This window comes from Panicum virgatum, chromosome 9K, assembly GCF_016808335.1.
Source record: "Panicum virgatum strain AP13 chromosome 9K, P.virgatum_v5, whole genome shotgun sequence".
Lineage (NCBI taxonomy): Eukaryota > Viridiplantae > Streptophyta > Magnoliopsida > Poales > Poaceae > Panicum > Panicum virgatum.
The window spans coordinates 11,332,750-11,355,720 of NC_053144.1; the positions used below are offsets into that span (position 1 = coordinate 11,332,750).

Genomic DNA, 22,971 nt, shown 5'->3' on the forward strand with positions numbered 1-22,971 from the left:
TGTCCCGCGACGAAGAACGAAGAGGGAAGTGTCGGAGTGCATCGGTGAGAATCCAATCGTGCTGATGAACCCGGCGAAGCGCTCATACTAGGCGCGTGCCGCCTGCTTTAGTCCATAAAGACTCTTGGACAGGAGGCAGACTGCGTCGGGTTTGCCTGGATCGACGAACCCTGCCGGCTGCTGACAGTACACGCGCTCGGAGAGGTGGTTTCCATGCAGAAAGGCAATGGAGACGTCCATCTGCCGAGCTTGCCAACCACGAGAAGCAACGATAGAGAGCATCGTGCGAATTGTGGCCGGTTTCACCACCAGCGAGAACGTCTCCTCGAAATTCACTCCTGGTCGTTGAGAGAATCGACGAACGACCCATCGCGCCTAGTAGCGATCGAGAGATCCATCAGGCTTGTACTTGACGCGGAACACCCATTTGTCGGTGACGACGTTGGCACCCGGTGGTCGTGGTACAAGCTCCCATGTACGATTGGTGAGGAGGGCGGCATATTCAGCCTCCATGGCCGCCTTCCAGTTTGGATCGCGAAGAGCCGCGCGTGCGAACGCCAGGATCGGGGAGACGGCGGACGTCATGGCGGAGCACGCATAGCTTGGGTTCGGCTTGATGATGCCGGCGCGCCCGCTTGTCACCATGGGATGTCGTGGTGGAGCCGCGCCCGTGGACCTCGACATCGTGGGTGCACCTGGATCAATGCTAGCGATGTCGCGAGAGTCGAGTGCCGGGGCCGTCGTGAGCGTGCAGTCGTATGTCGGAGGCGTGTCGAGCGCTGGGGTTGACGATGTGGGCACGAGCGATGGTGTGGAGGTCGCCGTGGTGGAACGCGATGTCGACGGCGGCTGGGTTCGCGCTGGCGGCGTTGTCAGTGTGGATGACGGTCCGAGCGCCGCTGGCGTTCGTGTCGGGGCCGGCGGGGCGGGCGTGGACGTCGTGGACGACGAGTCTGCCACTGGTGAGCGCGATGGCGAGGCCCCTGGTGGTGAGACCGGGGACGATGCAGCGGAGACCGTGGCGGCGGGATGGCTGCGGCGCGTCCAGTTGAACAAACCTGCAGGGGGTTAGCTGCCATGACAGATGTAGGATCAAGTGAGCGAGCTGGTGGAGACAGCGTCGGCGGTGTGGCAGCAGCCCGAAATGGGAAGGAGTGTTCGTCAAACACCACGTGGCGGGAGGTGAGCACCCGGCGTGTCGCAGGATCATAGTAGCGGTAGCCACGGTGATCTGGTCAGTAGCCAAAGAAGACACACCGGGTTGTACGCGGAGAGAGCTTGTTGGGTCTGGTGGCGGTGATGTTGGGATAGCAGGCACAGCCAAATACACGAAGCAACATGTAATCTGGTGGTGCGCCAAGGAGGAGTTCGTGTGGTGTCAAAGAACCCGTGCTAGTGCATGGCCGGCGGTTGAGAAGATACGTCATGGTTGCTAGGGCCTCAGCCCAAAACACAGTAGGGACAACAGAGGGAAAAAGCAGTGTGCGCACGCCAATGTTAAGAGTGCAAAGGATGCGCTCAGCTTTCCCATTCTGCTGGGATGTGTAGGGGCATGAGAAGCGAATGGAGACACCGTGCGAAGCAAAGAAAGTGCGCAATGCATGGTTGTCAAACTCTCTTCCATTATCGGTTTGAAAAGCAACTATTGGGCGTTGAAATTGGGTGCAAACATACGAATGGAACGTGAGCAAAGGCGGTGTAACATTGGATTTGCGCCGCAAAGGAAACGTCCATACATAATGAGAATAGTCATCCAAAATAACAAGATAGAACTGAAAGCCAGAAACACTTGCTATTGGAGATGTCCATACATCAGCATGTAGTAGTTGAAAAGGAAAATAGGAAACTGAAACGGATGAAGTGAAGGGCAACCATGTATCCTTCCCAAGTTTACAAGCATGGCAAATGTGCTCGGTAGATTTATTACAACTGAAATCAAAGGACTCCAGCATGGATGGAAGAACATGACGACCTGGGTGCCCTAGCCGTTGATGCCATAAATCAAGAGGAGAGGATGCGGTGAGCAGCTGTGGTGACGAACGCAAATGGTAGAGATCACCATTGCTTTCACATCGCAGAATCACCTCCTTGGAATGAAGATCCTTTATGGAAAAGCCCGAAGAGTCAAATTCAACGGTAATGGCATTATCACGGGTAAGGGCACGAACAGAAACAAGGTTCTTAATTAAATCAGGGGAAACGAGAACATTGTTGAGGTGCAATGCATTGTGAGAGGTGGGAATAGAGGAGATGTCTGTATGAGTGATGGGAAGAGAAACTCCATTGCCAACAACAATGGAAGTGGGCAGAGAGGAGGGGGAGATAGAATGAAGATGAGCAGGGTTAGAGGACATGTGGGACGACGCACCAGTGTCGAGGTACCAGTCGGAGGTGCTGCCAGCAGCGTGAGGCGGTTGTTGTGGAAGAGTTCCTCAATCGCCATCCAGACGGCGAGCACGGTGTCGTTCTGCTCCATGACGATGTCGAGAAGGTCGGTGGAGATGGTCGTGTAGATCCAATCGACGATGCACTCGTCGATCATGGCCCATTCAGAGTCGGAGAAGCGGGGGGTGGCGGTGCTGCTGACATGGCCCCGGAGGCCGAACTTGCCGAAGACCGTGTCGAAGAGGCGCCGCCATTGAGAGTAGGAGGTGTTCTCGAGATCAAGAACGATATGAACATGAGCACGAATGTTCACCGTCTGGATTTGGGCAAGAGAGATGGTGGGTTTTGGAGGAGGGGGTGGCGGTCCCATGTTTGCACGGCGAAGAAGATCGCTGATGGGATCAGGGGATTGCGCGGTGGAGAAGCTGGAGCTGACATCCATGGCAGCGGAAGGAGGCGAGGAAGGCGGTGAGAATGGGTTAACAAACTCGTCGGATTCCCCGATTGATACCATGAAGGAGGATTGGAGTGTCAACGCAACTTGTATTGATCTCCTGTTAGTGTATATATACATGTATACAAGCACAACGTGCGCCTATCCTAACAGACCAACGTGATCCAGAAAAGTAGGATCGTGGAGCGAGTATACAGGGACGTGACCACGTCTCCAACAGTACTAAATCTATTTGGATTTGGAGATAGAATTGTTAGCACTTTTATTAGCTTGATCCTAATGTACTGCATCACGATGTCGTACTCAAAGACTATCGCCTCGTATAGTTGTCGTTAAAATTCTCGTGTGAAGGCAATACCTCTAAGTAAGGGATGTCGTTGTTCTCTTGTCATGTGATATCTCAATGCATTGGGCAAATATGCTGTTGTCAGGGGCGGATACAGGAGGGGGGCTAGGGGGGCTCAAGCCCCCCCAAGCTCCCCTAATTACACGTAAAACACTGTAGCAAGACCTCCAAATCACCATTAAATCTTCACACAAATCAACATCTCTATTGTTTCAGCCCCTCCTTGCCTCCAATCCTGCATCCGCCACTGGCTGTTGTGTCTGAATTTGGACCTAAGGATCTAGTTTTTGCGACAAACATAAGACGTCATATAATTCTCTCTCTCTCTCTCTCATATTTAATTGTTTTGCCATGCCACCCAAATTATGGCACCGAATTAATAGGCATGATACTACCTGGTCTACCAATTGAGACAATTGAGAAGCAACAAGAGTTGCCTACATCCATGTCATTTTTTTTAAAAAAAAAGGTCTACATCCATGTCATGTTGTCCTCATGCCACAGACAATTAAGAAGCAACAAGAGTTGCCTACCATTAGAGATTTGTTTTGCAAGGAGGTAATACGAAATTTTCTTTAGGATGAAACATGAGATTTTTATCTTAAGATAAGATGCGGGTTTTCGGTTTTCAACTAGGTTCACCTCTGTTTTCTTAGATACTGGAAACCATTTTAGATTTTGATTTCAGTTTTGCAATTTGCATTCTACTTATCCTCTGAAATACAACTATGCATGAAAAGGAATCTGTAGCAACTTTGAATTTGAATTAAGCATTCCTGATCACTGTTGATTATTGTACTGCTGCCTTTTTGGTGCTGCATCCTTCTCCCCAAGCGAATGCCAACGTTTTTGAGCACACTCCTGGCCCAAAATAAAAGGTTTATGAATTTTGAGTAGTACACTCCAGCAGCGACGATCAGAGCAAAAAAGCAACTCCGAAAGGACGTGCACGCAAAAAAGCAGCTCTTCTCAAATGTAAAACCCCCCGCAAAATTTCCGAAACGTGGCTCGGAACGCACGCCGCGCAGCATTTCCCCCCCCCCGACCCCCCCCCCCCCCCCCCCCCCCCCCCCCCCCCCCGCCGCCTCGCCACCTCCCCTCCCGGAAAATCCAAAACTGCGCCGCCCATGCGCCGGCCGCGCCGCTGCGGCGGCCTCCGCCCGCTGCTGCTGCTCCTACCCTTCGCCGCGCTCCTGTCCGTCGCTACCTTCTCCCTCCACTCCCCCGACCGCCTCCTCGTCACTGTCACGGCGCGGCGGCCGTCCTCGTCACCCCACCACCTGCACCGGCTGGCCGTCTCGAGCCTCGAAGCGCGCGCGCTCGGCCTAGGAGGCGCCCCGCCGCTCCACGCGGACGCCGCGCGCGCGTTCCGGTCCGGCGGGCGCCTCCTCCGCGACGTCCTCTCCTCCCCCGCGCCGCCGCCCTCGGCCGCTGCCGGCGCGACGCGGCGGTGCCCGCCCTCTGTCGTGGTGTCGGGCGCGCGGCTCCGGGACACGGGTGGCGGTGGCGGCGTCCTGTCCCTGCCCTGCGGGCTGGCGCTGGGGTCGCACGTGACGGTGGTGGGCTCGCCGCGGCGCCGCGGGGACGTGGCGCAGTTCGCGGTGGAGCTGCGCGGGGAAGGGGACGGGGACACGGCCCCAAGGATCCTCCACTTCAACCCGCAGCTCCGCGGGGACTGGAGCGGCCGGCCGGTGATCGAGCAGAACACCCGCTTCCGTGGACAATGGGGACCCGCGCTCCGGTGCGAGGGCCGTCGGTCGCGCCCGGACGAGGAGACCGGTGCGTCGGTGCTCTCATCTCTTGCTTCCTTGCTGGGCTAGAACCTTTTTGACCGTTGGTGTCTGGTTTATGTCTTATGATTGCACGGTGACATATATTGTTATATGAACTGGAGGATTAGTGTTAGTGGTGGCCAAATGCATGACGGACTAGCTTCTAGTAAGGCCATGTTTATGTTTAATTCGAGCGCAAATTTTTTTTTATTGGAATCTTATTAATTTGAAGTACTAAATGAAGTCTATTTACAAAACTTTTTGCACAGATGAGTTGTAAATCGCGAGACGAATCTAATGACTGTAGCATCCATGTTGCAAATCATGGATTAAGTAGGCTCATTAGATTCGTCTCGCGATTTACAGCCCATCTATACAAAAAGTTTTGTAAATAGACTTCATTTAGTATTTCATGCATGTATTCAAACATTCGATGTGACGTTTTTTTTCGTTTATGGGGTTTATGGGTAAAGATCTAAACAAACGTGATGGTACCCGACCGTTTAAATTAGCATGTTAGCTAGCATTAATGGAGCCGTGGCTCGCGCCTTCACGGTAGGTGTTAATATGATTGTGTCCTTCATAGTACAGTTGGTGCGCAAAAGGCTCCGCCTCTAGGCCTTTTTGGATGTTCCATTAATTATCATAGTAGCTTTTGTCCTATGTGTTTATTTGCTTGCATCAGTGGTCTAGGTAACTACTTCAAAAGGAAAATTGCTACAACTGGCCATGTTTCTCGATTCTGACTGCTAGTTAAGCTACTGGTAGCTATGCTACTTATATTGATGGAATGACATGTCATTTCAAAATTGGAAAAATTATTGACAGATTCAGAGTATAAATATGACTGTTCTTTTGAGGAGTGATATAATGAGCCCCAGTACCATCAAAGAGTGAAACAAGATAAGTTAGTTGATCTTCTTTCACATACTGTTTGAGCATTGACGTACTGAATTGGCCCAAGAACATGTAGCTGTTTTGGTACAACTGATGTGGTTCTTGCCAACAATAAGTTTGCTTCACTTGCTTGATGCTTTGATAATCGGGACTTGCCTCCTCTAAAATAGCCAAGCCATGTGGACTGCTTATATTTTTCCTGGAGTTCTCTGTCAACATTTTTACCAGGGCAGTTGGCACATTTTGTATAGGCAATTCATGGATTGTTTCTTTTCCTTTCTCCCCATGACAGTGATAACGTAACATTTCCCGTTGCAGTGTTTATGTTATGCTTTTCTGATCTAGTGTGTCCTTTCGTTGTTTCTATTCCTCACATGGCAACATTTTTCTCACATCTTTTTTTTTCAAAAAAAAATCAATCTCAGATCAAGCATTTGTACGCTTAGCATTCAGTTGTGCAATCAGTAACTACACAGCTAGAACAGCAGTGGATACCTTTTCTTTTCTTTTCTTTTCTTTTCTTTGAAAAGGGGGATAACTTTGGTCTTCCATAGTCTTTATACATTGTACAAAGGAAGCTGAGCCTATTCTTTATACCTAGACCACCAAAGTTTAATTGTTAAGTCCTCGTTAAGATGAATTCAGATGCTTATTTTTCCTCTTAATATAAACCGCCTAGTTCCTCCTAGGTTGATTCAGTTTTTTTTTTACAATATACAAAAATGTATCTGTACGACACCCATTTTGAAATTTTAAAGGAGGCAGCCCTTTCTTGTTTCTACACAATTCTGCCCATGCCCAACATCTCCATATAAAATGTATTTACCTGTTTCTGATTGATAATACGATGGTTATATAAATTGTTTGGGATGATAAACGTTGGTATCATGAAAAATTTTGGCAGGCTATTGTTGTCAGATCTCTTATATTTTTAACCTGTGGTGCAGTAGATGGATTGGTGAAATGCGAGGAATGGTCTGGAAACATTGGGGACACATCAAAGGAGTTGAAGAGATTCAGGTTGCAGAACCATATCACTGGACAGAAGAGCAGAAATTGGATAGATTGGCCATATCCGTTCATTGAGGATGAATTGTTTGTTCTAACACTGAGCACTGGTTTGGACGGCTACCATTTTCATGTTGACGGGAAGCATGTCACTTCTTTTCCTTACCGTTTTGTAAGTTGTCCTTCCTTTCCAAACCTTGCTATGATAAATTAGTTTGTCTTTCCTAGTTCTATGAATGGTGCATCAGGATGTGTGCATCATCATGCATTCATGCATGTGTGCATCTTACTTGATTTAGCTGCGGCAAGGTTTTCTGATGTGTTAGTACAATACTTTCTTCTTTCAAGGGCTTTGTTCTTGAGGATGCCACTATCTTGTCTGTGATTGGCGACATTGACGTTCAATCAATAGTAGCTGGTTCATTACCAACAGCTCACCCTAGCATTGTTCAAAGAAATCTGGAGTTGCTAACAGAACTAAAAGCCCCTCCTCTTTCTGAAGAGAATGTAGAGCTATTCATAGGCATTCTTTCAGCGGGTAATCATTTCACTGAACGCATGGCCGCGAGGAGATCTTGGATGTCTTCAGTACGAAATTCCTCCAGCACTGTGGCTCGGTTTTTTGTTGCAGTGGTAATTTTAACACCTTGAAACCTTTATCTTGCCCACCTCTTTTTTAGTCATGTTCATACAAGCATAAATAACTTAAACATCTTGTAGGGCAGAATGGCAGAAGGGAAGTGAATGAAGATTTGCTGAAAGAGGCAGATTTCTTCGGGGACATCGTCATTGTGCCTTTTGCGGATAGTTATGATCTGGTGGTTCTGAAGACTATTGCCGTTTGCGACTATGCGGTATGTAGTGCTAGGGTGGATATGAAATAAAACTATCATACAGATATTTGTAGTGCATTTCCTGACAGTTTTTATACATTGCACTCTCTGAGTTGCATTTTACATTATTGTTTGAAGGCTCGTGTTGTTCCAGCGAAGTATGTTATGAAGTGTGATGATGATACCTTTGTTAGACTTGATTCAGTGATGGCTGAAGTTAAGAAAATCTCAGACGGCAGAAGCTTTTATTTGGGGAACATGAATTACTTCCACCGGCCACTGCGAGAGGGAAAATGGGCTGTCTCATACGAGGTGAAGTGGTGAACCACTCTGTATTTTCACCTTTCTTGAAAATGTTATAAGCAAATTTTCTTTATGATATACAGACTGATTATTCCTCCACTTATTTGGCTTAAGATACTATAACTAGCGAATATAGCTCTTGCAAACAGATCAAAGAGTATGTCAGGATGGCAAATCAAATGCAAACAAGAACTATCATTCTGGCAGTACTACAGTTCTGTAATTGAAACAAATGGTTTGCAACACATTTTACTTGGCATGTAGCTGGATATCATTTCATTGGCATCACAGGATCTACAGTTGTCCACACGAATGCATTGTTGTTTTGTGTAATCATGTAGGCTAATTGTCTTGTCACTAGTGCAAGCATAATTGAGTTAGCCCTGTATCAGTTGAACTCTTTGTGATATTCTTCTTTCAAATCTCAGGAGTGGCCCATAGAAGAGTACCCGCCCTACGCTGATGGTGCAGGCTACATTGTTTCTTCTGACATTGCAAACTTCGTCGCATCTGAAATGGAGAAGGGAAGACTAAATGTAAGCTCTGTCTCCACTTACTATCTCCATTTCATGACCCATTTCGCATCAAACAGTAGAAGAGATTGCGCAGCAGGTGCAAACCGCATAGGGCCCACTCCAGCACTCAGTAACCACCTGCTTTAACTTCCGTTCCCTTGGATGATGCCACTCTTGTTGGAAACAGAAAAGACACGAACCCAATCATGCCGGACCCTGAAAAGATTTACCAAAAACCAAAAAGCTAAAAGGCCGTGCCCATCACCACGCAATGCAGTGTGCACGGGCGCTTAACAAATGATTGCATTGCCATTGCGTTTCGTCCAGCTGTTCAAGATGGAGGATGTGAGCATGGGGATGTGGGTTGGGCGGTTCAACAGCTCCGGGAACGCCGTGGCGTACGTCCACAGCCCCAGGTTGTGCCAGTCCGGCTGCGCCGACGACTACCTGACCGCCCACTACCAGTCGCCGGCGCAGATGGTGTGCCTCTGGGAGAAGCTGCTACAAGGGAGGCCGCAGTGCTGCAACGCAAGGTGACACGAAGAAACCTTTGCCCCCTGAAAGCTCACCTCGGCATGAACGGGAATAGGATAGGTAGCAAACCACAGGTAACGCTTGTACATCATTGGAGGGTACCTAGCCCCGTTTTTTGCACTGATCGGAAGCAGTGACGACCACGGAATACATCGGGTGAAAAGGATAGTTTAAGTTTACACCTCATATCTGTAACATAAACACAACCATATTATATATAGTATAACAATCTCTCTTGGTATATAAATATATACATGCCACAGTGTACTGCTCCCTAGGTACTGAGCGTACTGCTGGTCCAAACGAGTGCCCAGCCGAATTGTTTTTCGGCACCAGGCTCATCTATACAGTATCCTCAACTCCAGATCGGAATGTCTGCAAAATCAGGCCATCACTACTGTTACACAAGCGCAGTGGAATGTGCCGCGAGTTTTTTCTTTCTTTCTTTTGTCAGCGACGTGCCGTGACGAAAGGGGAGAGCGCGGCTGCTGCTGTGGCTTGTCCGGCCCGGCCGTGCCGACGGGCCGACCCTACTAACATGCGCACCTGTCTGGCTGGCTCGACGTCCTGTCCGCGTCTGTGTTCCTGGCTGTGGCTTCCGATGCCGCCACAGTAGCGGCCGCGCCCTCCAACTGAGGTACGTGCTCACTGTTCAGGACTAGGGAGTTACAATCCTTTGGGTGACTTGGGTTGGACGCGTGGTTAGCCTTCTCTCTCGCAGGTAACTGGGCGCTTGCATTGCTTTATTGAGATTCGGGCATGCATGGTGCATCTGCATTGTTACCCATCTCAGATGGCATGTTTGGTTGGACATGCTCTGTTACATGGCATGTAGATCTAGATCTCGTTATAGATCTCTATGCCATGTACGAAATGTACATCAGTTTCCAGGAGGTGAACACAGAGCGGTGTTTTTTTTTTCTTAATAACAAAAGAAAGAAAAGTGAGCATCCAGCTTTTGAAACATCATCTAAACATGATATACTTTTCTTTCTTTATTTTTTTCGAACTAGTTTTATCTAATAATTTATGGATGAGGGGCTCAGATCCTGACATTTATGCCCTTTACGGCTTTAATTACTGGTATTGCTCGCTCTTGTACTCAAACCATTTACTGCTGCTTCCGTCTTTAATCATGGATGCAAATATCTGACAGACTGACATTGGTACAACGTTTGTCTTTACGCCTCGTTTGCTTTTACCTGATCGATGCAAGTACATTTGCCGGCTACCCACAATTGGCAGGAGTACGTTTAGCATTTCCTTCAATTTTGCTCCAAGGTGAAGTTGGTCCCTCAATTTTTAAAAAGACCAATTTGATACCTCAATTTTTGTTTTTAGGTCAAATTTGTCCATATATTGATGTGATGCTCCATAATACCATGAGACAGATGTGAAAAGTCATTTTTACTCTTAGCTCCTTCTCATACTCAGTTTCCATTATTGTACAGTTGTAATTAATCAATAATAGGTCACAATAGATCTATTATTCTGTCCGTTAGTTTGATGTCTTTCGTGTTTGTTGAAATGCTATTCCGTATTAGTCTAGATCATATAAGAATATCATGTTAATGTTTGATTAATTTGTTACACAACTGCTAAACATGCAAATTATGAAGAAGAGAAAATAGCCAAGGATAAAGATGACTTTTTAGCATTAGTCTCATGGTATTATGGAGCATCACATCAGTATAGGGATAAATTTGACCTAAAAACAAGAGTTGAGGGACCAAATTGATCTTTTTGAAAGTTGAGGGACTAACTTGACCTCTGGAGCAAAGTTGAAGGACCAAAATAGTTATTTTGCCTTATATTTTCTTGTTTCTTTGTATGTCAGGCAAAATTCCCGTTGGTTGTTTTTTTAAGAAAAAACGCTAGATCGAATCATACGCCCGTTCGGTTGGCTGGCTGGCTGGATGGACGGCTGTTGCGCCAGGGTTCTCACGAATGGCTGGCTGGTGCATCGTCACGGGCTAGCTGACCAACGAATTTTTTTTCCCTGTCCAAAACTTGCAGCTTAACTGATTGCAACTCTTGACGACGAAGTTTCACGATCCCATCACACTATCTGCAGATCCATAGGCAAATCTTAGGAACCTGAGAACCAACACGGCGACACCAACCAACAACCGAAGGTAACTTTGGTAATGTGCCGTCAAGGGGAGCTTCAAATGCACATGCTTTTAAGAATCCTCGTGGGGTAGGACAACACATAAAAACTATTGATATTGTGCTCTGCTCGCGATATATTAAACACCTGTCCACGCGGAACAGTTTGCCTGTAGCCATTGCTTTGACTTGTAGCGAAACAATAGCCTTTGATTTATTGGCTAGCTGGGCTGGCCCATGGACCCATACCCCTGCCAAAGGAGGAGGGCTTGCCAGGCCACAGCTCCCTAGATTTTCCACTGTGTGTGTGAGTGTGATCCAGTGATCCCTACTCCAGGGTTGATTACCCGTCAGGGAAAGCAAAGGCACGCTTCTGGCAAAAATTAAAATTCCCTGCAGTTTTAGGTCGTCTTCTGCCACTCTGGCAAGGTATAACGCACGGCTGGGTGCCCCATGCACCATGCTCCCATTTGGTCGTCTTCTGCCACTAGTCTTTCTTAAAACGAACTCTGTGGTACCCTTCGTCAATTTTGAAAAAAATATATTGAAAAAACAATTTTGAAAATTTATTCGCTCGGTATTAGAACACGTTCACAGAGGTAGAGTTTTTGTACATGAGTTTATGAAAGGTGAGTGCACGTATGTTATGAGTATCTGAGTTATACCGTGTAATTAAAAAATGAATTCTATTGTGTGCCCCATTGCTGTTCTATTTGTTCATCATTTCGTTTTATTTTTTAGACAAAGTACCATGCTGGCATAGTGGCATGCGGTACGGAGCAGAATGCGATACGGAGTAAAGCAGATAGGGTAGCAGGAGCTGCTGCGTGCGGCGCACAATCAATCCTACTCCTGCTTAGCTTAGCCACCCTAATTAAGTAGAGCTCCTTAACATAACGGGTAGAGAAGAGTATTTAATGACTCCCAAGGACATTCTGAAGGAGGAAGTTACCATTCCTCCTCTCCTTGCACTACACTGTGCCGTAAAGCTGGCACCTTTTCGTGCGGGGCGCGCTCTATGTGAGTTGCAATGATTACCACGCCAGCCTGCTACACGCTGGATAGGAAAGGTTTTGCTTGCTGAAGCTAGGCCTCGTTTGGTTGCAGGCTGTAAAATTTTTGAAAATGCATCTTTTTATATTTGAAGTACTAAACATAGACTAATAACAAAAATAATTACAGAACTCATCTGTAAATCGCGAGACGAATCTAACGAGCCTAATTAATATGTCATTAGAGATAATTTACTGTAGCATTACTGTAGCAATTTAGCATCTAATTACAGACTAATTAGGTTCATTAGATTCGTCTCGCCATTTACAGACAGCAGTCGTAATGCGTTTTTTATTTCGTCTAGATTTAAGTCTGCATGCGGGTGACGGAAAAAAAATTTGGAATTTAGAAGTTTGGAACTGAACACGAGCCTAGCCTCCAAGAGAAGAAAACAACACTAACTTCCTCTGTCCCATCCCCCCGCGTCGCTTTCTGTGGGCGACTCGGGGGGCACCCCGCGCCGCCGCCCACCGCCCTTCCCGGGGCCGCCTCCGGTGGCCGCCGCAGCCGCCGGCCGCAACCGTCCGGGCGGCGCCGGCGGCCGGTGGCCGAGTCGAAGTCGGCTCCGCTCGGCCCCCTCCCCCCACACCTCTCCTCTCTCCCACCTCCTTCCTCCCGCACTGCAACCTCGCCGCGTTGTTCCTCGCCGCCGCCGGTCGCCGGGGCCGGATCCGGCCTCCTCTTCGCCGGATCCGGGCCCCCCTTGGCCAGATCTGCCGCTGGCTCCTCCGCCGCCACCGCCGGTTGGTGCGTCGTCGTCCTCCGCGTCCACGCGCTTCCTGTGCCCACCGGCGGCGCGGGGCGCCTGCTGCTGCTCCGTCCGCTCCAGCTGCGCCATCAGGGACACTGTCGGTACTCTGTAGCAGGGATACCCACTTCAACTGCAGCAAGGCAGGACTCGTGTAGTCATCCGTAACTACACCATAAGGGGCGGAGCGGCCGGGCCCCACGGGTCAGGCTCTTACCTCACTGGGCCAATGGTCCCGGACCCGCTCCACGCTGCAGGACGGGTCCGGAGACGCCACGTGTCCCCGAGGAGGGGAAGCTCCGAGCCAACAGCCGAGGCCGCGGACCCCCTATGGGGGTCCGGGACCTCCCGCGTCCATCCGGACCTCCCACGCGCGTAGAACCAACATACCGCTGGGGTCCGGAGCCGCCACGCGTCCCGCAGGCGCGGGCGCGGGTCTTCCGCTGGAAGACTCGCCCACCCACCGCATTCAATGCGGGTGGTTGAGGCGTGCTCTGCTGGCGCGGCACACGGGACAGCCTTTGTCAGGTCTCACTGTAGACCGCATATTACCGAGGTACACAGTGCAGCCGCATGCGCCGCATCCGCATAGAGCCCGTCTGCCGCATTAAATGGATACGACGGCACGACACCTTTCCATCATGCCGCCTACACCGCAAGCTACACGGCCCGTTCAGCTACGCTGCAGGCAACGCCGCAAGCTACACCCTGGTGTCGTTTCGACAAGACAAGGCATGGATATGCTGGACGGAGGATTCCCGCGGGCAGGGAAAGGAAATCTAGGAATGAGATCTCCTTTGTCTGCAACGCCATAATGTATGAATAGTACGTTATTTTATACTACATCGATTGGGCCCACCTATCGGGGACCCAACAGTCATGTACGAGCCTCCCTTGAGATATAAAAGGGAGGCGCTCGCTGCACACACCAAGCTCTCTCAAGCTCTCTCGAGACGAAGGGAACACAAGCAATACAACACACAGTGGACGTAGGGTATTACGCTTCGGCGGCCCGAACCACTCTAAACCAGATGTGTTCATCGTGTTCTTCCAGCGAGATCGAACTAGTCCTAGCTAACCACCGAGTACTCACCCTCTGGCCTTAGGCGGGTGCATTACGCCACCCGGCTGTGGGTTTCCACTCCACGACAGACACCCTCTCCCCCCGCGGCGGCCGTGCATCCCGTCGCGGCCGCGGGGCAGACGCTGCGGCGTGCGGACGCAGTGGCGGGGGCGCGGTCCTCATCCGCGTCGCAGTTGACGTCGTGCAGCGCGCGTTCGCCCTGGCCGTCGCCGTCGCACAGCTTGAGGAGGTCCCGGAGGTTGGGCGACGCGGCGAGTTGCTCGGCCGGCGTCGCTCCGCGTCGCGGCCATGTCGCACCTCCACCTGGGGCGCTTGGCCTTGGGCCCTTGGCCGCGTCGCCGCCGCCGCCGCCGCTTGTCCATGGGCTCTTGGCCGCGCCGCCGCCTAGGATGGCTAGGTGCTTCTGGCTGCGTCGCTGCCGCATCCGTGAAGGCGAAAGCCTTGGGCTGCTCGCGGGCCGGTGATGGCGACGCCCGACGGCGTCGCTTATCTTGTTGAAGGCGTCACCTTTTCCTCTTTGCGCCGTCGCTGCCGCTTCAGTCACCGCTGGCCGCCCTGGTTGCGTTGGCCTCCCCTGCGCGACGGCGTCCGCGTCATCGGCACTAGGTTGGGATTGGGGTGAAGGCGAAAGCTTTTGGCTCGCTTGCGGGCCGATGACGGCGACGCTCGAGGGCGTCGCTTACCTTGTTGAAGGCGTCACCCTTTCCCCCTAAGCCCTCCCCTCGGTGAGCTTTCCAGGTGAAAACTTAGACCATGTTGGTCGGACGACGACGGCGCCTTTTGCGTCGCTCCCTCTCTGGAGACGTTGTCTTGGAAGCTCTTGCCGGTGGTGGTCGATGACTCTTCTCGGGGAGGATCCACTTCTGCGCCTGCCTTCGCTTAGTTTACTCTACATCGTCCAGGTCGCGTTGGTCGTTTATTGGCGGATGCTTTGCTGCTGTGCTGCTCTGGCGGATGCTTTGCCGCCTCGTCGTTGGCTTCAGTTCTCTTCGGACGGATGCTTTGCCGTCGTTGTTGGTCGGTCGGTGGATGCTTTGCCACCGTGTTTGTGTTGCAGATCTTCGCACCTCTGGCGGTGTAGTTTCTTGTAGCAGGTTCAGTTGTTGGTTGGCGTTAGGTTGGCTTTGGTTTGGGTTGTAGGGTTGGAGGTGTTCTCCCCCGTCTTACTTCTGCTGCTGTTGTTTGCTGTGGTCATTGGGTGTTTGTTTGTGTTTTTTTCAGTTTTTTTTTCTTTTTTTAGTCCTTTGTGCAAGCTCTATTTGGCTGCATCAAGAATTGTCTGTAAACTGCTTTCTTCTTAATGAAATATGTGCTCAGCCACGATCGCGAAAAAAGAGAAGAAAACAACCCCCGGTCAACTGATGAGGGTAGGCTTGCTTTCTCTGCTCTGTTTTGCTTTGTTTGGATCTTTTGTTCGAGATAATGCTTTGTTCGGATGATGACGATGGCGGTAGTGGTAAAGGTGGTGATGGTGGCGGTAAGTTTCGCTTCGGGGAACGTGGCATGCCTCGCCACGCCCCCGGTGCACGTAGGCCAGGCCGTGCCGCGCCGAGCCCCCCGTCGTCTCCTCGAGGCCACCACGCCAATCACCGCCGCGCCGTCTCCGATCTCCAACCACGGCGGCTCGGCAAGGCTACAGGCTGCATAACCCCGGCGCGACGGGCGCAACGCAATCAATGCCACCAGCCCCGCCGTACCCCACCCTGACCCTGAGGTTGGGCCCTTCCCTCCCCTCGCCTCTCACCCGCCGCAACCGCAGCGCCACTCCGGCCGTCCATCCGCAGTCGTCACCACTCCGGCACTCCCAGTACCCGCTGCTTTATTCCCCTGCGCGCCCAGCTCTGCGGCCTCGCTGCCGCCGGCCTCGAGATGGCAATGGGTACCCGAAATCCGAGTACCCGGCGGGTTTTACCCGATAAGAAGACGGGTATGGAATGAGTTTTCTACCCGTGGGTATATTATTGGGCAAAATATTGTACCCATCGGGTATGACGGGTACGGGTGCGGATGTATACTACCCATACCCGCCTACCCGCGGGTAAGAAATACCCGCACAAAAAAATAAGCCATCTTAAGTGTCTAACTCATTTTAGCTCATATGGCCCATGAATTTGGTCCAAATCCAATTAATCCCTCCTAGTATATATATTGTTGAACTCTCCTACAAATACTACTCCACACTCACTCCAATTTTAGTTTGAAATGAATTATTTTTCATATGAATATGTGATATTTATATGTAATTCTCGGGTATGCTTTTCGGGTACGGGTTACCCGTCGGGTATAAATTATCCATCGGGTACGGGTATGGAAACATTTTCCTACCCGTGTACGGGTACGGGTAACCCGACGGGTAAAACTTAGTTCTAGTGGGTACGGGTATGGGTGGCCAATACCCGACGGGTACGTACCCGTTGCCATCTCGGCCGGCCCGTTTGACCTCGAGCTCCCTCCCCTCCTTTCCCTTTCCCCGCCATCTACCCTGACGCGGCGCACCACCACCCGCAGCTGCTCCCTTGCCTGCCGCTGCAGACCGACTCGCAGCCGAGGACGACGACGACTCGACTCCCCGTCGCCCCCGCCCCCGCCCCCGCCCCCACCAGAAAAAAAGTCATTCCCTGGTCTCCTCTGCTCGCCCGAGAAAGCCCCCGTTTTGCAGGCCCCGTGCCCGCCATTACGATTTACGCCCCGCCCCGACCCCCCGCTTCAATGCCCTCATTCCCTTCTTGAGCTCGCCCGCCCGCGCAACCTCATCCCCCCTCCCGTCATCCCGTGCCGGAGCTGCAGCTGCCATTGCCCTTCTCGTGCTCCTCCTAGCCCACTGCCCACGCCGCCTGACGCCTCGCTGTAACCGAACCCCCCTTTTGGGGGCTTGGAGGCGCCTGCTTGTCCGCTTCCTGCCCCCGCCTCCCCACCCACGACGCCCTCCCGCGCGCCGGAAACCTCCAACCCCGGGGCTTTGTAGTTTGTTGCCACCCGCTTTGGCCCTTGCGGCGGTCACATCGCGCCCCCCCTGCCGCGGCGTGCGCCCAAAAGGAAACGAGACCAGAGCTCGGGATCAGCAGCTCCCCGGCGCCCCGCCCCGCCCCGTCCCCTCACGTGCCCGCGCCAGTGAGAGCCGCCCGCCGCGGCCACGCCTTCCTTGGCCGGATTCCGATCGCTGGCGAGTTCCAATCTCGGCGGCGCCCGTGCGCGGGGGAGAATGCGGGTCGTGGAGGCCCCCGCCGCCCGATAATTTCGACAGAGGTTTCGAGGAAGGCTTCGGACTTGCAGCTCGAGGTACGCCCCGGCCCCGCGCGCTCTGCTGTAGCGTGCACTCCTCCTCTCTGTTTCCGTTTCTTGTTTTTCTTTTTTGTATCGATCGATGGGGAATTGGGGAGTTGCTGTTCGAGTTGATGTGAACGGGAGAGGAGGCGCGGCTTTTCCGGATTCCTGCCGCTGACGGGACTGCAGTTTCTTCTAGGCGCGCGCACCGAGAGGACAGTCTGAAGGGTGAGCTCAAGGGAGTTGGGGGCGGGGATGGAGAGCCGGGGGCGGCGGCCGCGGACGCCGGAGCGGCAGAGGCCGCCGGCGCGGAAGGTGCCGGTGGTGTACTACCTCACGCGGAGCCGCCACCTCGAGCACCCGCACTTCGTCGAGGTGCCGGTGGCCTCGCCGGAGGGGCTCTACCTCAGAGGTCAGTCCGTGGGCGCGGCGGTTTCGCAATTGCAGCTTCTGCTTCTCCACGGATTAGCCCACCTGATCTCGTTTAATGGCGCTTGCGTTTTTTGGGGGTTTGCAGATGCCATCAACCACCTCAACACGGTGCGCGGCAAGGGCATGGCCGCGATGTACTCGTGGTCCTGCAAGAGGTAATGCGAGATTGCTAGTACTCTTTTTATTTCTTGGCAGCTTTTCGGTGTTTGCGTGCTGATCGGTCCGAGTAAATGCCTGGTTTCAGGAGCTACAAGAACGGGTTCGTGTGGCAGGACCTCGCCGAGGATGACCTCGTCCTCCCGGCAACCGACGGCGAGTATGTGCTCAAGGGCTCCGAGCTCGTGGACCAATCCGCTTCAGGTGAACAGAAACTTTACTGGATTTGCATTTTTAATTCTAAACTGGGAGTAGAAAATGCAGTGTTGAGTTTCAGATGCTGTTGGTTGCTGATTGCTATTTCTGCCTGCTTAGGTCAATTGCACCCTGTCAGTAACGGCAACCACAAGCAACAGAGCAGGCTGAAAGAAGGTGCACGGCAGCCACTGCCAAGAGAGCACTCCTACCCATCCTCCCCTCCAAGCGTGATAGTTAGAGAAGCCAAGCCCCGGCGTTCACCATCTGTGCCTTCACAAGATGAGGATGACACCCCGTCGCCGTGCAGGGATCGTTCCTTCAGGACCATGTCGCCGGACTTGGAGCCCCATAGGAGTGAGAGGACTCAACTGCCAGAGAGTGGGTCTGGGAGCCCAGCGGAGTTCAGAGTTTACAAGCCCACTGGTTGCATGGATGCTGCAACTCAAACTGATGATCTTGGCAGAAGATTGGGTCGGAGAGCACCTGAGGTGCGCAAGAAGAGTCTGAGCACAGATCATGATGCTGTAGTTCGTGAAATTACTGAATACCGGCAAAGCCACCCTCGCCGGTCAGCAGATCTCCAAGGGATCTCCAGGGAACTCCTGTCCCAGTGTGCTACTCCATTGAGTATACCTTCAACCCGTGGAAAGTCCGAGAGTTTAGAGTCCTTGATACGAGCAGATAATGCGACAAACAGTTTCAGAATTCTTGAAGAGGAGGACATCGTTGTGCCCACCTGCCCGAAGCTGAAGCCAACAAATTTATTGATGCAGCTCATCACTTGTGGTTCGCTTTCAGTGAAAGATCATGAAAATGTTGGAATTGTTCAGGCATACAAGCCAAGGTTCCCAAACCTGAAGTTCTCGTCTCCGTTAATTTCTCGCACCATGATGATGGGTGAGCTTGATTACCTGTCAGAAAATCCCAGGTTAATGGGGATGAGGTTGGAAGAAAAGGAATACTTCAGTGGAAGCCTTATTGAGACTAAGACGCAAAGAGATGTTCCAGCCGAGAGGTATTTGGCACTAAAACGGTCGTCTTCCTACAATGCAGAAAGGTAAAAGCTTTGATGCTTTGCTATAATCTTGTGCTTAAATGTCGTGTATTAGGATATGATCTCTGGGTATACACAAATATGTCTAGACAAACTGTTCAAGCTTGTACCTAAATCTGTGACATACTTACTGGCAGTAGATTTGCAGACAATATTTAGGAAGTGCACCTTGACTGTTGAGACCTTCCATCCTTGACTACATACTATTCTGAACTGCAGAATTTGTTTGTCCTCTGCTTTTAGCTTATCAGTTTGGATTTTATCAATTTTGTTGCCTTTCCAAAATTATTTCTATGTTTCTAATCATTAGGGTACAGCCAATGATGCGGCAGTTACATCTAAAATTTTGCACTAATTGTTGATAGGAACCCAGCCCACTAATTGGTTGGGTTGGTTTAGGCTGGGATCAGAGAGTTATAGTTGGAAGAGGTCCATGTACTGGAGAATATTTAAGAATGCGAGGACCATTGCTTTTGCAGTTTGTGTAACAGGGTTGGCAGCAGAAACATTGTACGGTTGCCATATAATGCCAGCATGTAGCTGGCCTGTATCTATCAAACCAAATAGCAAAGTACGGGAATCTATCTACTGGGAGAGAATTCGAGGTCTGTACGATCCAAAATTGGTAACGAGAGTATTAGATGAGGTGTAGGACAACATGATAAAACACTACTCGCTCTATGATTTACCATTTCTTCTTTTACTTGCTTTTGCTTGGTATCTGATTTAGAATGTTAAGATTATTGTTAGGCAGGGTCCATGACTAGTTAGGGGAAACTGACTTAGGAAAGATGTCACTGAACAGGGGTTTTTTTTTTGAAGAGGTGTAACCAAAAATAGAGAGAGTGGGTGAATTTTCCTTCAGTTATTTTTTTGTCACCAATTCACTTCTGAAATTCTGGTGATTCTCATTCTCACAACACACGAGCTGCTTGTCAGACCTAGAGGACCACATTGCTTGGCTGCCAGGCAAGATTCTCCTGTTGCTCAACTGAAATACAGAAGTGACCCTGTTGGTTCATCCTCATGAACAGTCTGTTGTTATCCTTACAAGCTGTCATTCTATTGGTGGGGCCAATTTTTCAAAAAAAAAAAGACTGCCACTGAAACTACAGGGGGGGTCCAGTCTAACTGCATTGCTACTGGATCATGGTTTATTCAGTCTGTTAAAATCCAGATGTTACCTTGGTGGAACCGTATAGCTATAACATTGACCATTGGCGCACTTGATATACAAATAACCTTTTTGTGGCCTAGGCATATGAATTTTATTCACTTTTTTATGGTGGAAGATGCACTCACACGTTCATTATACGTGCAGGGGTGGCGAGACTCTAGATTGCGCAAGACCTGATGAGGATACAGCAGACACATCATCGCGCTCAAGGTGCCTCCCCCGGACGCCAATCCTGTCATCCTTCCTGCACTCGAAGAGTGACACCCTGAAATCCCCGGTCTCAGACTGCCGGAGGAGCTCTTCGGCCCGGCAGGACAGCGACCTGGCGTCCGGGGATGGGAGCAGGAGGTTTGCCGACGCCTCAATCACGTCAGCAGCAAAGACGGACTCGTTTAGAAAGGAGAAGCTCGTCAAGATTGAGGAAAGTTAAGTGTTGCTCGTGGCCTCTCTTACCTGAAACTACTGTGAACTCTTTGTCAGTGCTGGCCTGCTGGGTATGCACTTGATGCTTTACCCCCCTAGAAAAATGAAACGCAAGCAATGATCATCCTGGTATTGAGGGCTGTGCTTTGAACCATTCGCGCAGGCTGTCATCCGGAGCTCGCGTTGTGATCCAGTACACCATCCCCTGCAACGAGAGCGACGAAGGCTCTGAGCGCTGAGGGGAGTGACCATGCAGCGATCCCGCTGTGCTTTTGCTAGGGAGATTCTCCTTGGCAGATTAGCGAGAAGCATTGCATCTCTTTGTAAGTGCCGATTGCTAGGGAGATTCTCCTTGGCAGATTAGCGAGAAGCATTGCATCTCTTTGCTAGTTCTTTTTGTCATTTTTTTACCTTCTTCCTTAGAAGTTTATATCCTATTATCATTTTGTAAGTGCCGATTAAAATGTATCTGTTGTGTTTTTGCCCCCTGTGGCCTGTGGTTCTATAATCGTTTTCTATTGGTGGATGATACTAGATGGTTGACAGTTAAGGAATGCAGCGTTTGCTCACTCTGTTTTGTGCTGGGCCATCTATGGAGCTCATAGGTCCATGGGTAGAAGCAGGAGCCCATGGCTTTTTTTTGGGCCGGATCAGGTGTTAGAACACATTTGCAGCATCGGCCAAGCGCTTTTTTTATTTTCGTTTTTTACAAAAATATATTTTCGATTTGGAAATTTACAGGAATATACCCCGGCCGCCCCGCTGCCGGGCGGCGGGGGCAGGGGCATTTCTGAAAAAAAATTCGTAGAAAAAATTACACGCAGACCCCTGAGGGCTGGTCATCCGGCAGCGGGGCGGCCGGCCCCCCAGTCCGCCTGCCTGCGGGGCGACCGGCATCCCATCACGGCACCAAGCGCACGGGCCGATGCAGCAGGCCAGCGCTGCCTCATCAGGGACGCACGACCAGGAGCAGGCAGCCCGCGCAGCTTCAAGCTCAGCAGCAACGCGAGGTAATTTTCTATAGCTAATTCTCATGTCGTGTCCCTTTCATGCTACAGGAATGTTCAGTTATTTAATTGCTGCATGTTTGCTCTGGCGGGCTCTTCTGAGTAATGGATTAGCTTTTGCTCGATAATCTTTGCTAGTTTTTGTTTGCTTAATTAAGAGGGCTCTTTTATAGTATCTAGTCTATTTATTTTGGTGAGTCTCTTAATTGACCTTTTAGTTTAGCTTTGCTTCCACTATTTATCTATGACCAAGCATCTGTGACCAAGGCTGCTTGGTCACAGATAAATAGTGGAAGCAAAGCTAAACTAAAAGGTCAATTAAGAGACTCACTAAAATGAATAGACTGGATACTATAAAAGATCCCTCTTAATTAAGCAAACAAAGAACAGCCTTTGGTCAAAGATAAGTAGTGGAAACAAAGCTAAACTAAAAGGTCAATTAAGAGACTCACCAAAATGAATAGACTAGATACTATAAAAGAGCCCTCTTAATTAAGCAAACAAAAACTAGCAAAGATTATCAAGCAAAAGCTAATCCATTACTCAAAAGAGCCGGCCAGAGCAAACATGCAGCAATTAAATAACTGAACATTCCTGTAGCATGAAAGGGATACGACATGAGAATTAGCTATAGAAAATTACCTCGCGTTGCTGCTGAGCTTGAAGCTGCGCGGGCTGCCTGATCCTGGTCGTGCGTCCCTGATGAGGCAGCGCTGGCCTGCTGCATCGGCCCGTGCGCTTGGTGCCGTGATTGGATGCCGGTTGCCCCGCAGGCCGGCCGCCCCGCTGCCGGGCGACCGGCCCCAGGGACCTGCATGTAATTTTTTTTGCAAATTTTTTTTCAGAAATGCCCCTGCCGCCCCGCTGCCGGGCGGCCGGGGTATATTTATGTAAATTTTCAAATCGAAAATATATTTTTATAAAAAACGAAAATAAAAAATAAAAAAACCGCCATCGGGCAAGCTAATTAATCCTGCTACGTGATAGCTCATGGCTTTTTTTGGGCCGGATCAGGCTTAGCTTTGCTTAGAACCTGTGTATGCAGTAAACATGCCTGAAACCCAGCATGCTAATTGTCGTATAGCTTCCTCTTCTCATATTCAGTTTGATTAAGCTCGACGAAACCCAACTGTTAGTTCAATCTGGCTAAAACTAAACTCCCGCGGCATCAACAAGAAATCATGCACCTGTATTTCTGAAAGAAATCGATTCGACTGTA

At 50.4% G+C, this 22,971-nt stretch overlaps 3 protein-coding genes across 7 annotated transcripts; 2 read left to right on the forward strand and 1 right to left on the reverse strand.

Annotated features, from left to right (window-relative positions):
- The first annotated feature begins 4,252 nt into the window (after positions 1-4,252).
- LOC120650125 (hydroxyproline O-galactosyltransferase GALT6-like) lies at positions 4,253-10,424 on the forward strand. Of its 3 annotated transcripts, none has more exons than XM_039927146.1 (7): positions 4,253-4,964; positions 6,802-7,034; positions 7,211-7,495; positions 7,588-7,716; positions 7,834-8,007; positions 8,427-8,534; positions 9,502-10,424. In XM_039927146.1, exons 1-7 carry the CDS (start codon positions 4,313-4,315, stop codon positions 9,661-9,663), a joined length of 1,743 nt encoding a protein of 580 aa, XP_039783080.1. In that variant the 5' UTR covers positions 4,253-4,312; the 3' UTR covers positions 9,664-10,424. The 3 variants fall into 3 exon arrangements, with proteins under 3 accessions (XP_039783080.1, XP_039783078.1, XP_039783079.1); XM_039927144.1 differs by lacking the exon at positions 9,502-10,424 and adding an exon at positions 8,841-9,350; XM_039927145.1 differs by lacking the exon at positions 9,502-10,424 and adding an exon at positions 8,841-9,350 and having other exon boundaries at positions 6,805-7,034.
- A 2,182-nt stretch (positions 10,425-12,606) lies between these two features.
- On the reverse strand, positions 12,607-13,047 carry LOC120647705 (S-antigen protein-like). The gene has a single exon (XM_039924565.1). It carries the CDS (start codon positions 13,045-13,047, stop codon positions 12,607-12,609), a length of 441 nt encoding a protein of 146 aa, XP_039780499.1.
- A 3,641-nt stretch (positions 13,048-16,688) lies between these two features.
- LOC120650126 (protein SOSEKI 2-like) lies at positions 16,689-21,274 on the forward strand. 3 transcript variants are annotated; one of them, XM_039927147.1, is made up of 7 exons: positions 16,689-17,320; positions 17,495-17,717; positions 17,823-17,892; positions 17,982-18,097; positions 18,209-19,148; positions 20,467-20,748; positions 20,909-21,274. In XM_039927147.1, exons 2-7 carry the CDS (start codon positions 17,561-17,563, stop codon positions 20,982-20,984), a joined length of 1,641 nt encoding a protein of 546 aa, XP_039783081.1. In that variant the 5' UTR covers positions 16,689-17,320; positions 17,495-17,560; the 3' UTR covers positions 20,985-21,274. The 3 variants fall into 3 exon arrangements, 2 of the variants coding, with proteins under 2 accessions (XP_039783081.1, XP_039783083.1); XM_039927149.1 differs by having other exon boundaries at positions 17,505-17,717; XR_005665477.1 differs by having other exon boundaries at positions 16,690-17,320; positions 20,467-20,816.
- The last annotated feature ends 1,697 nt before the right edge of the window (positions 21,275-22,971 follow it).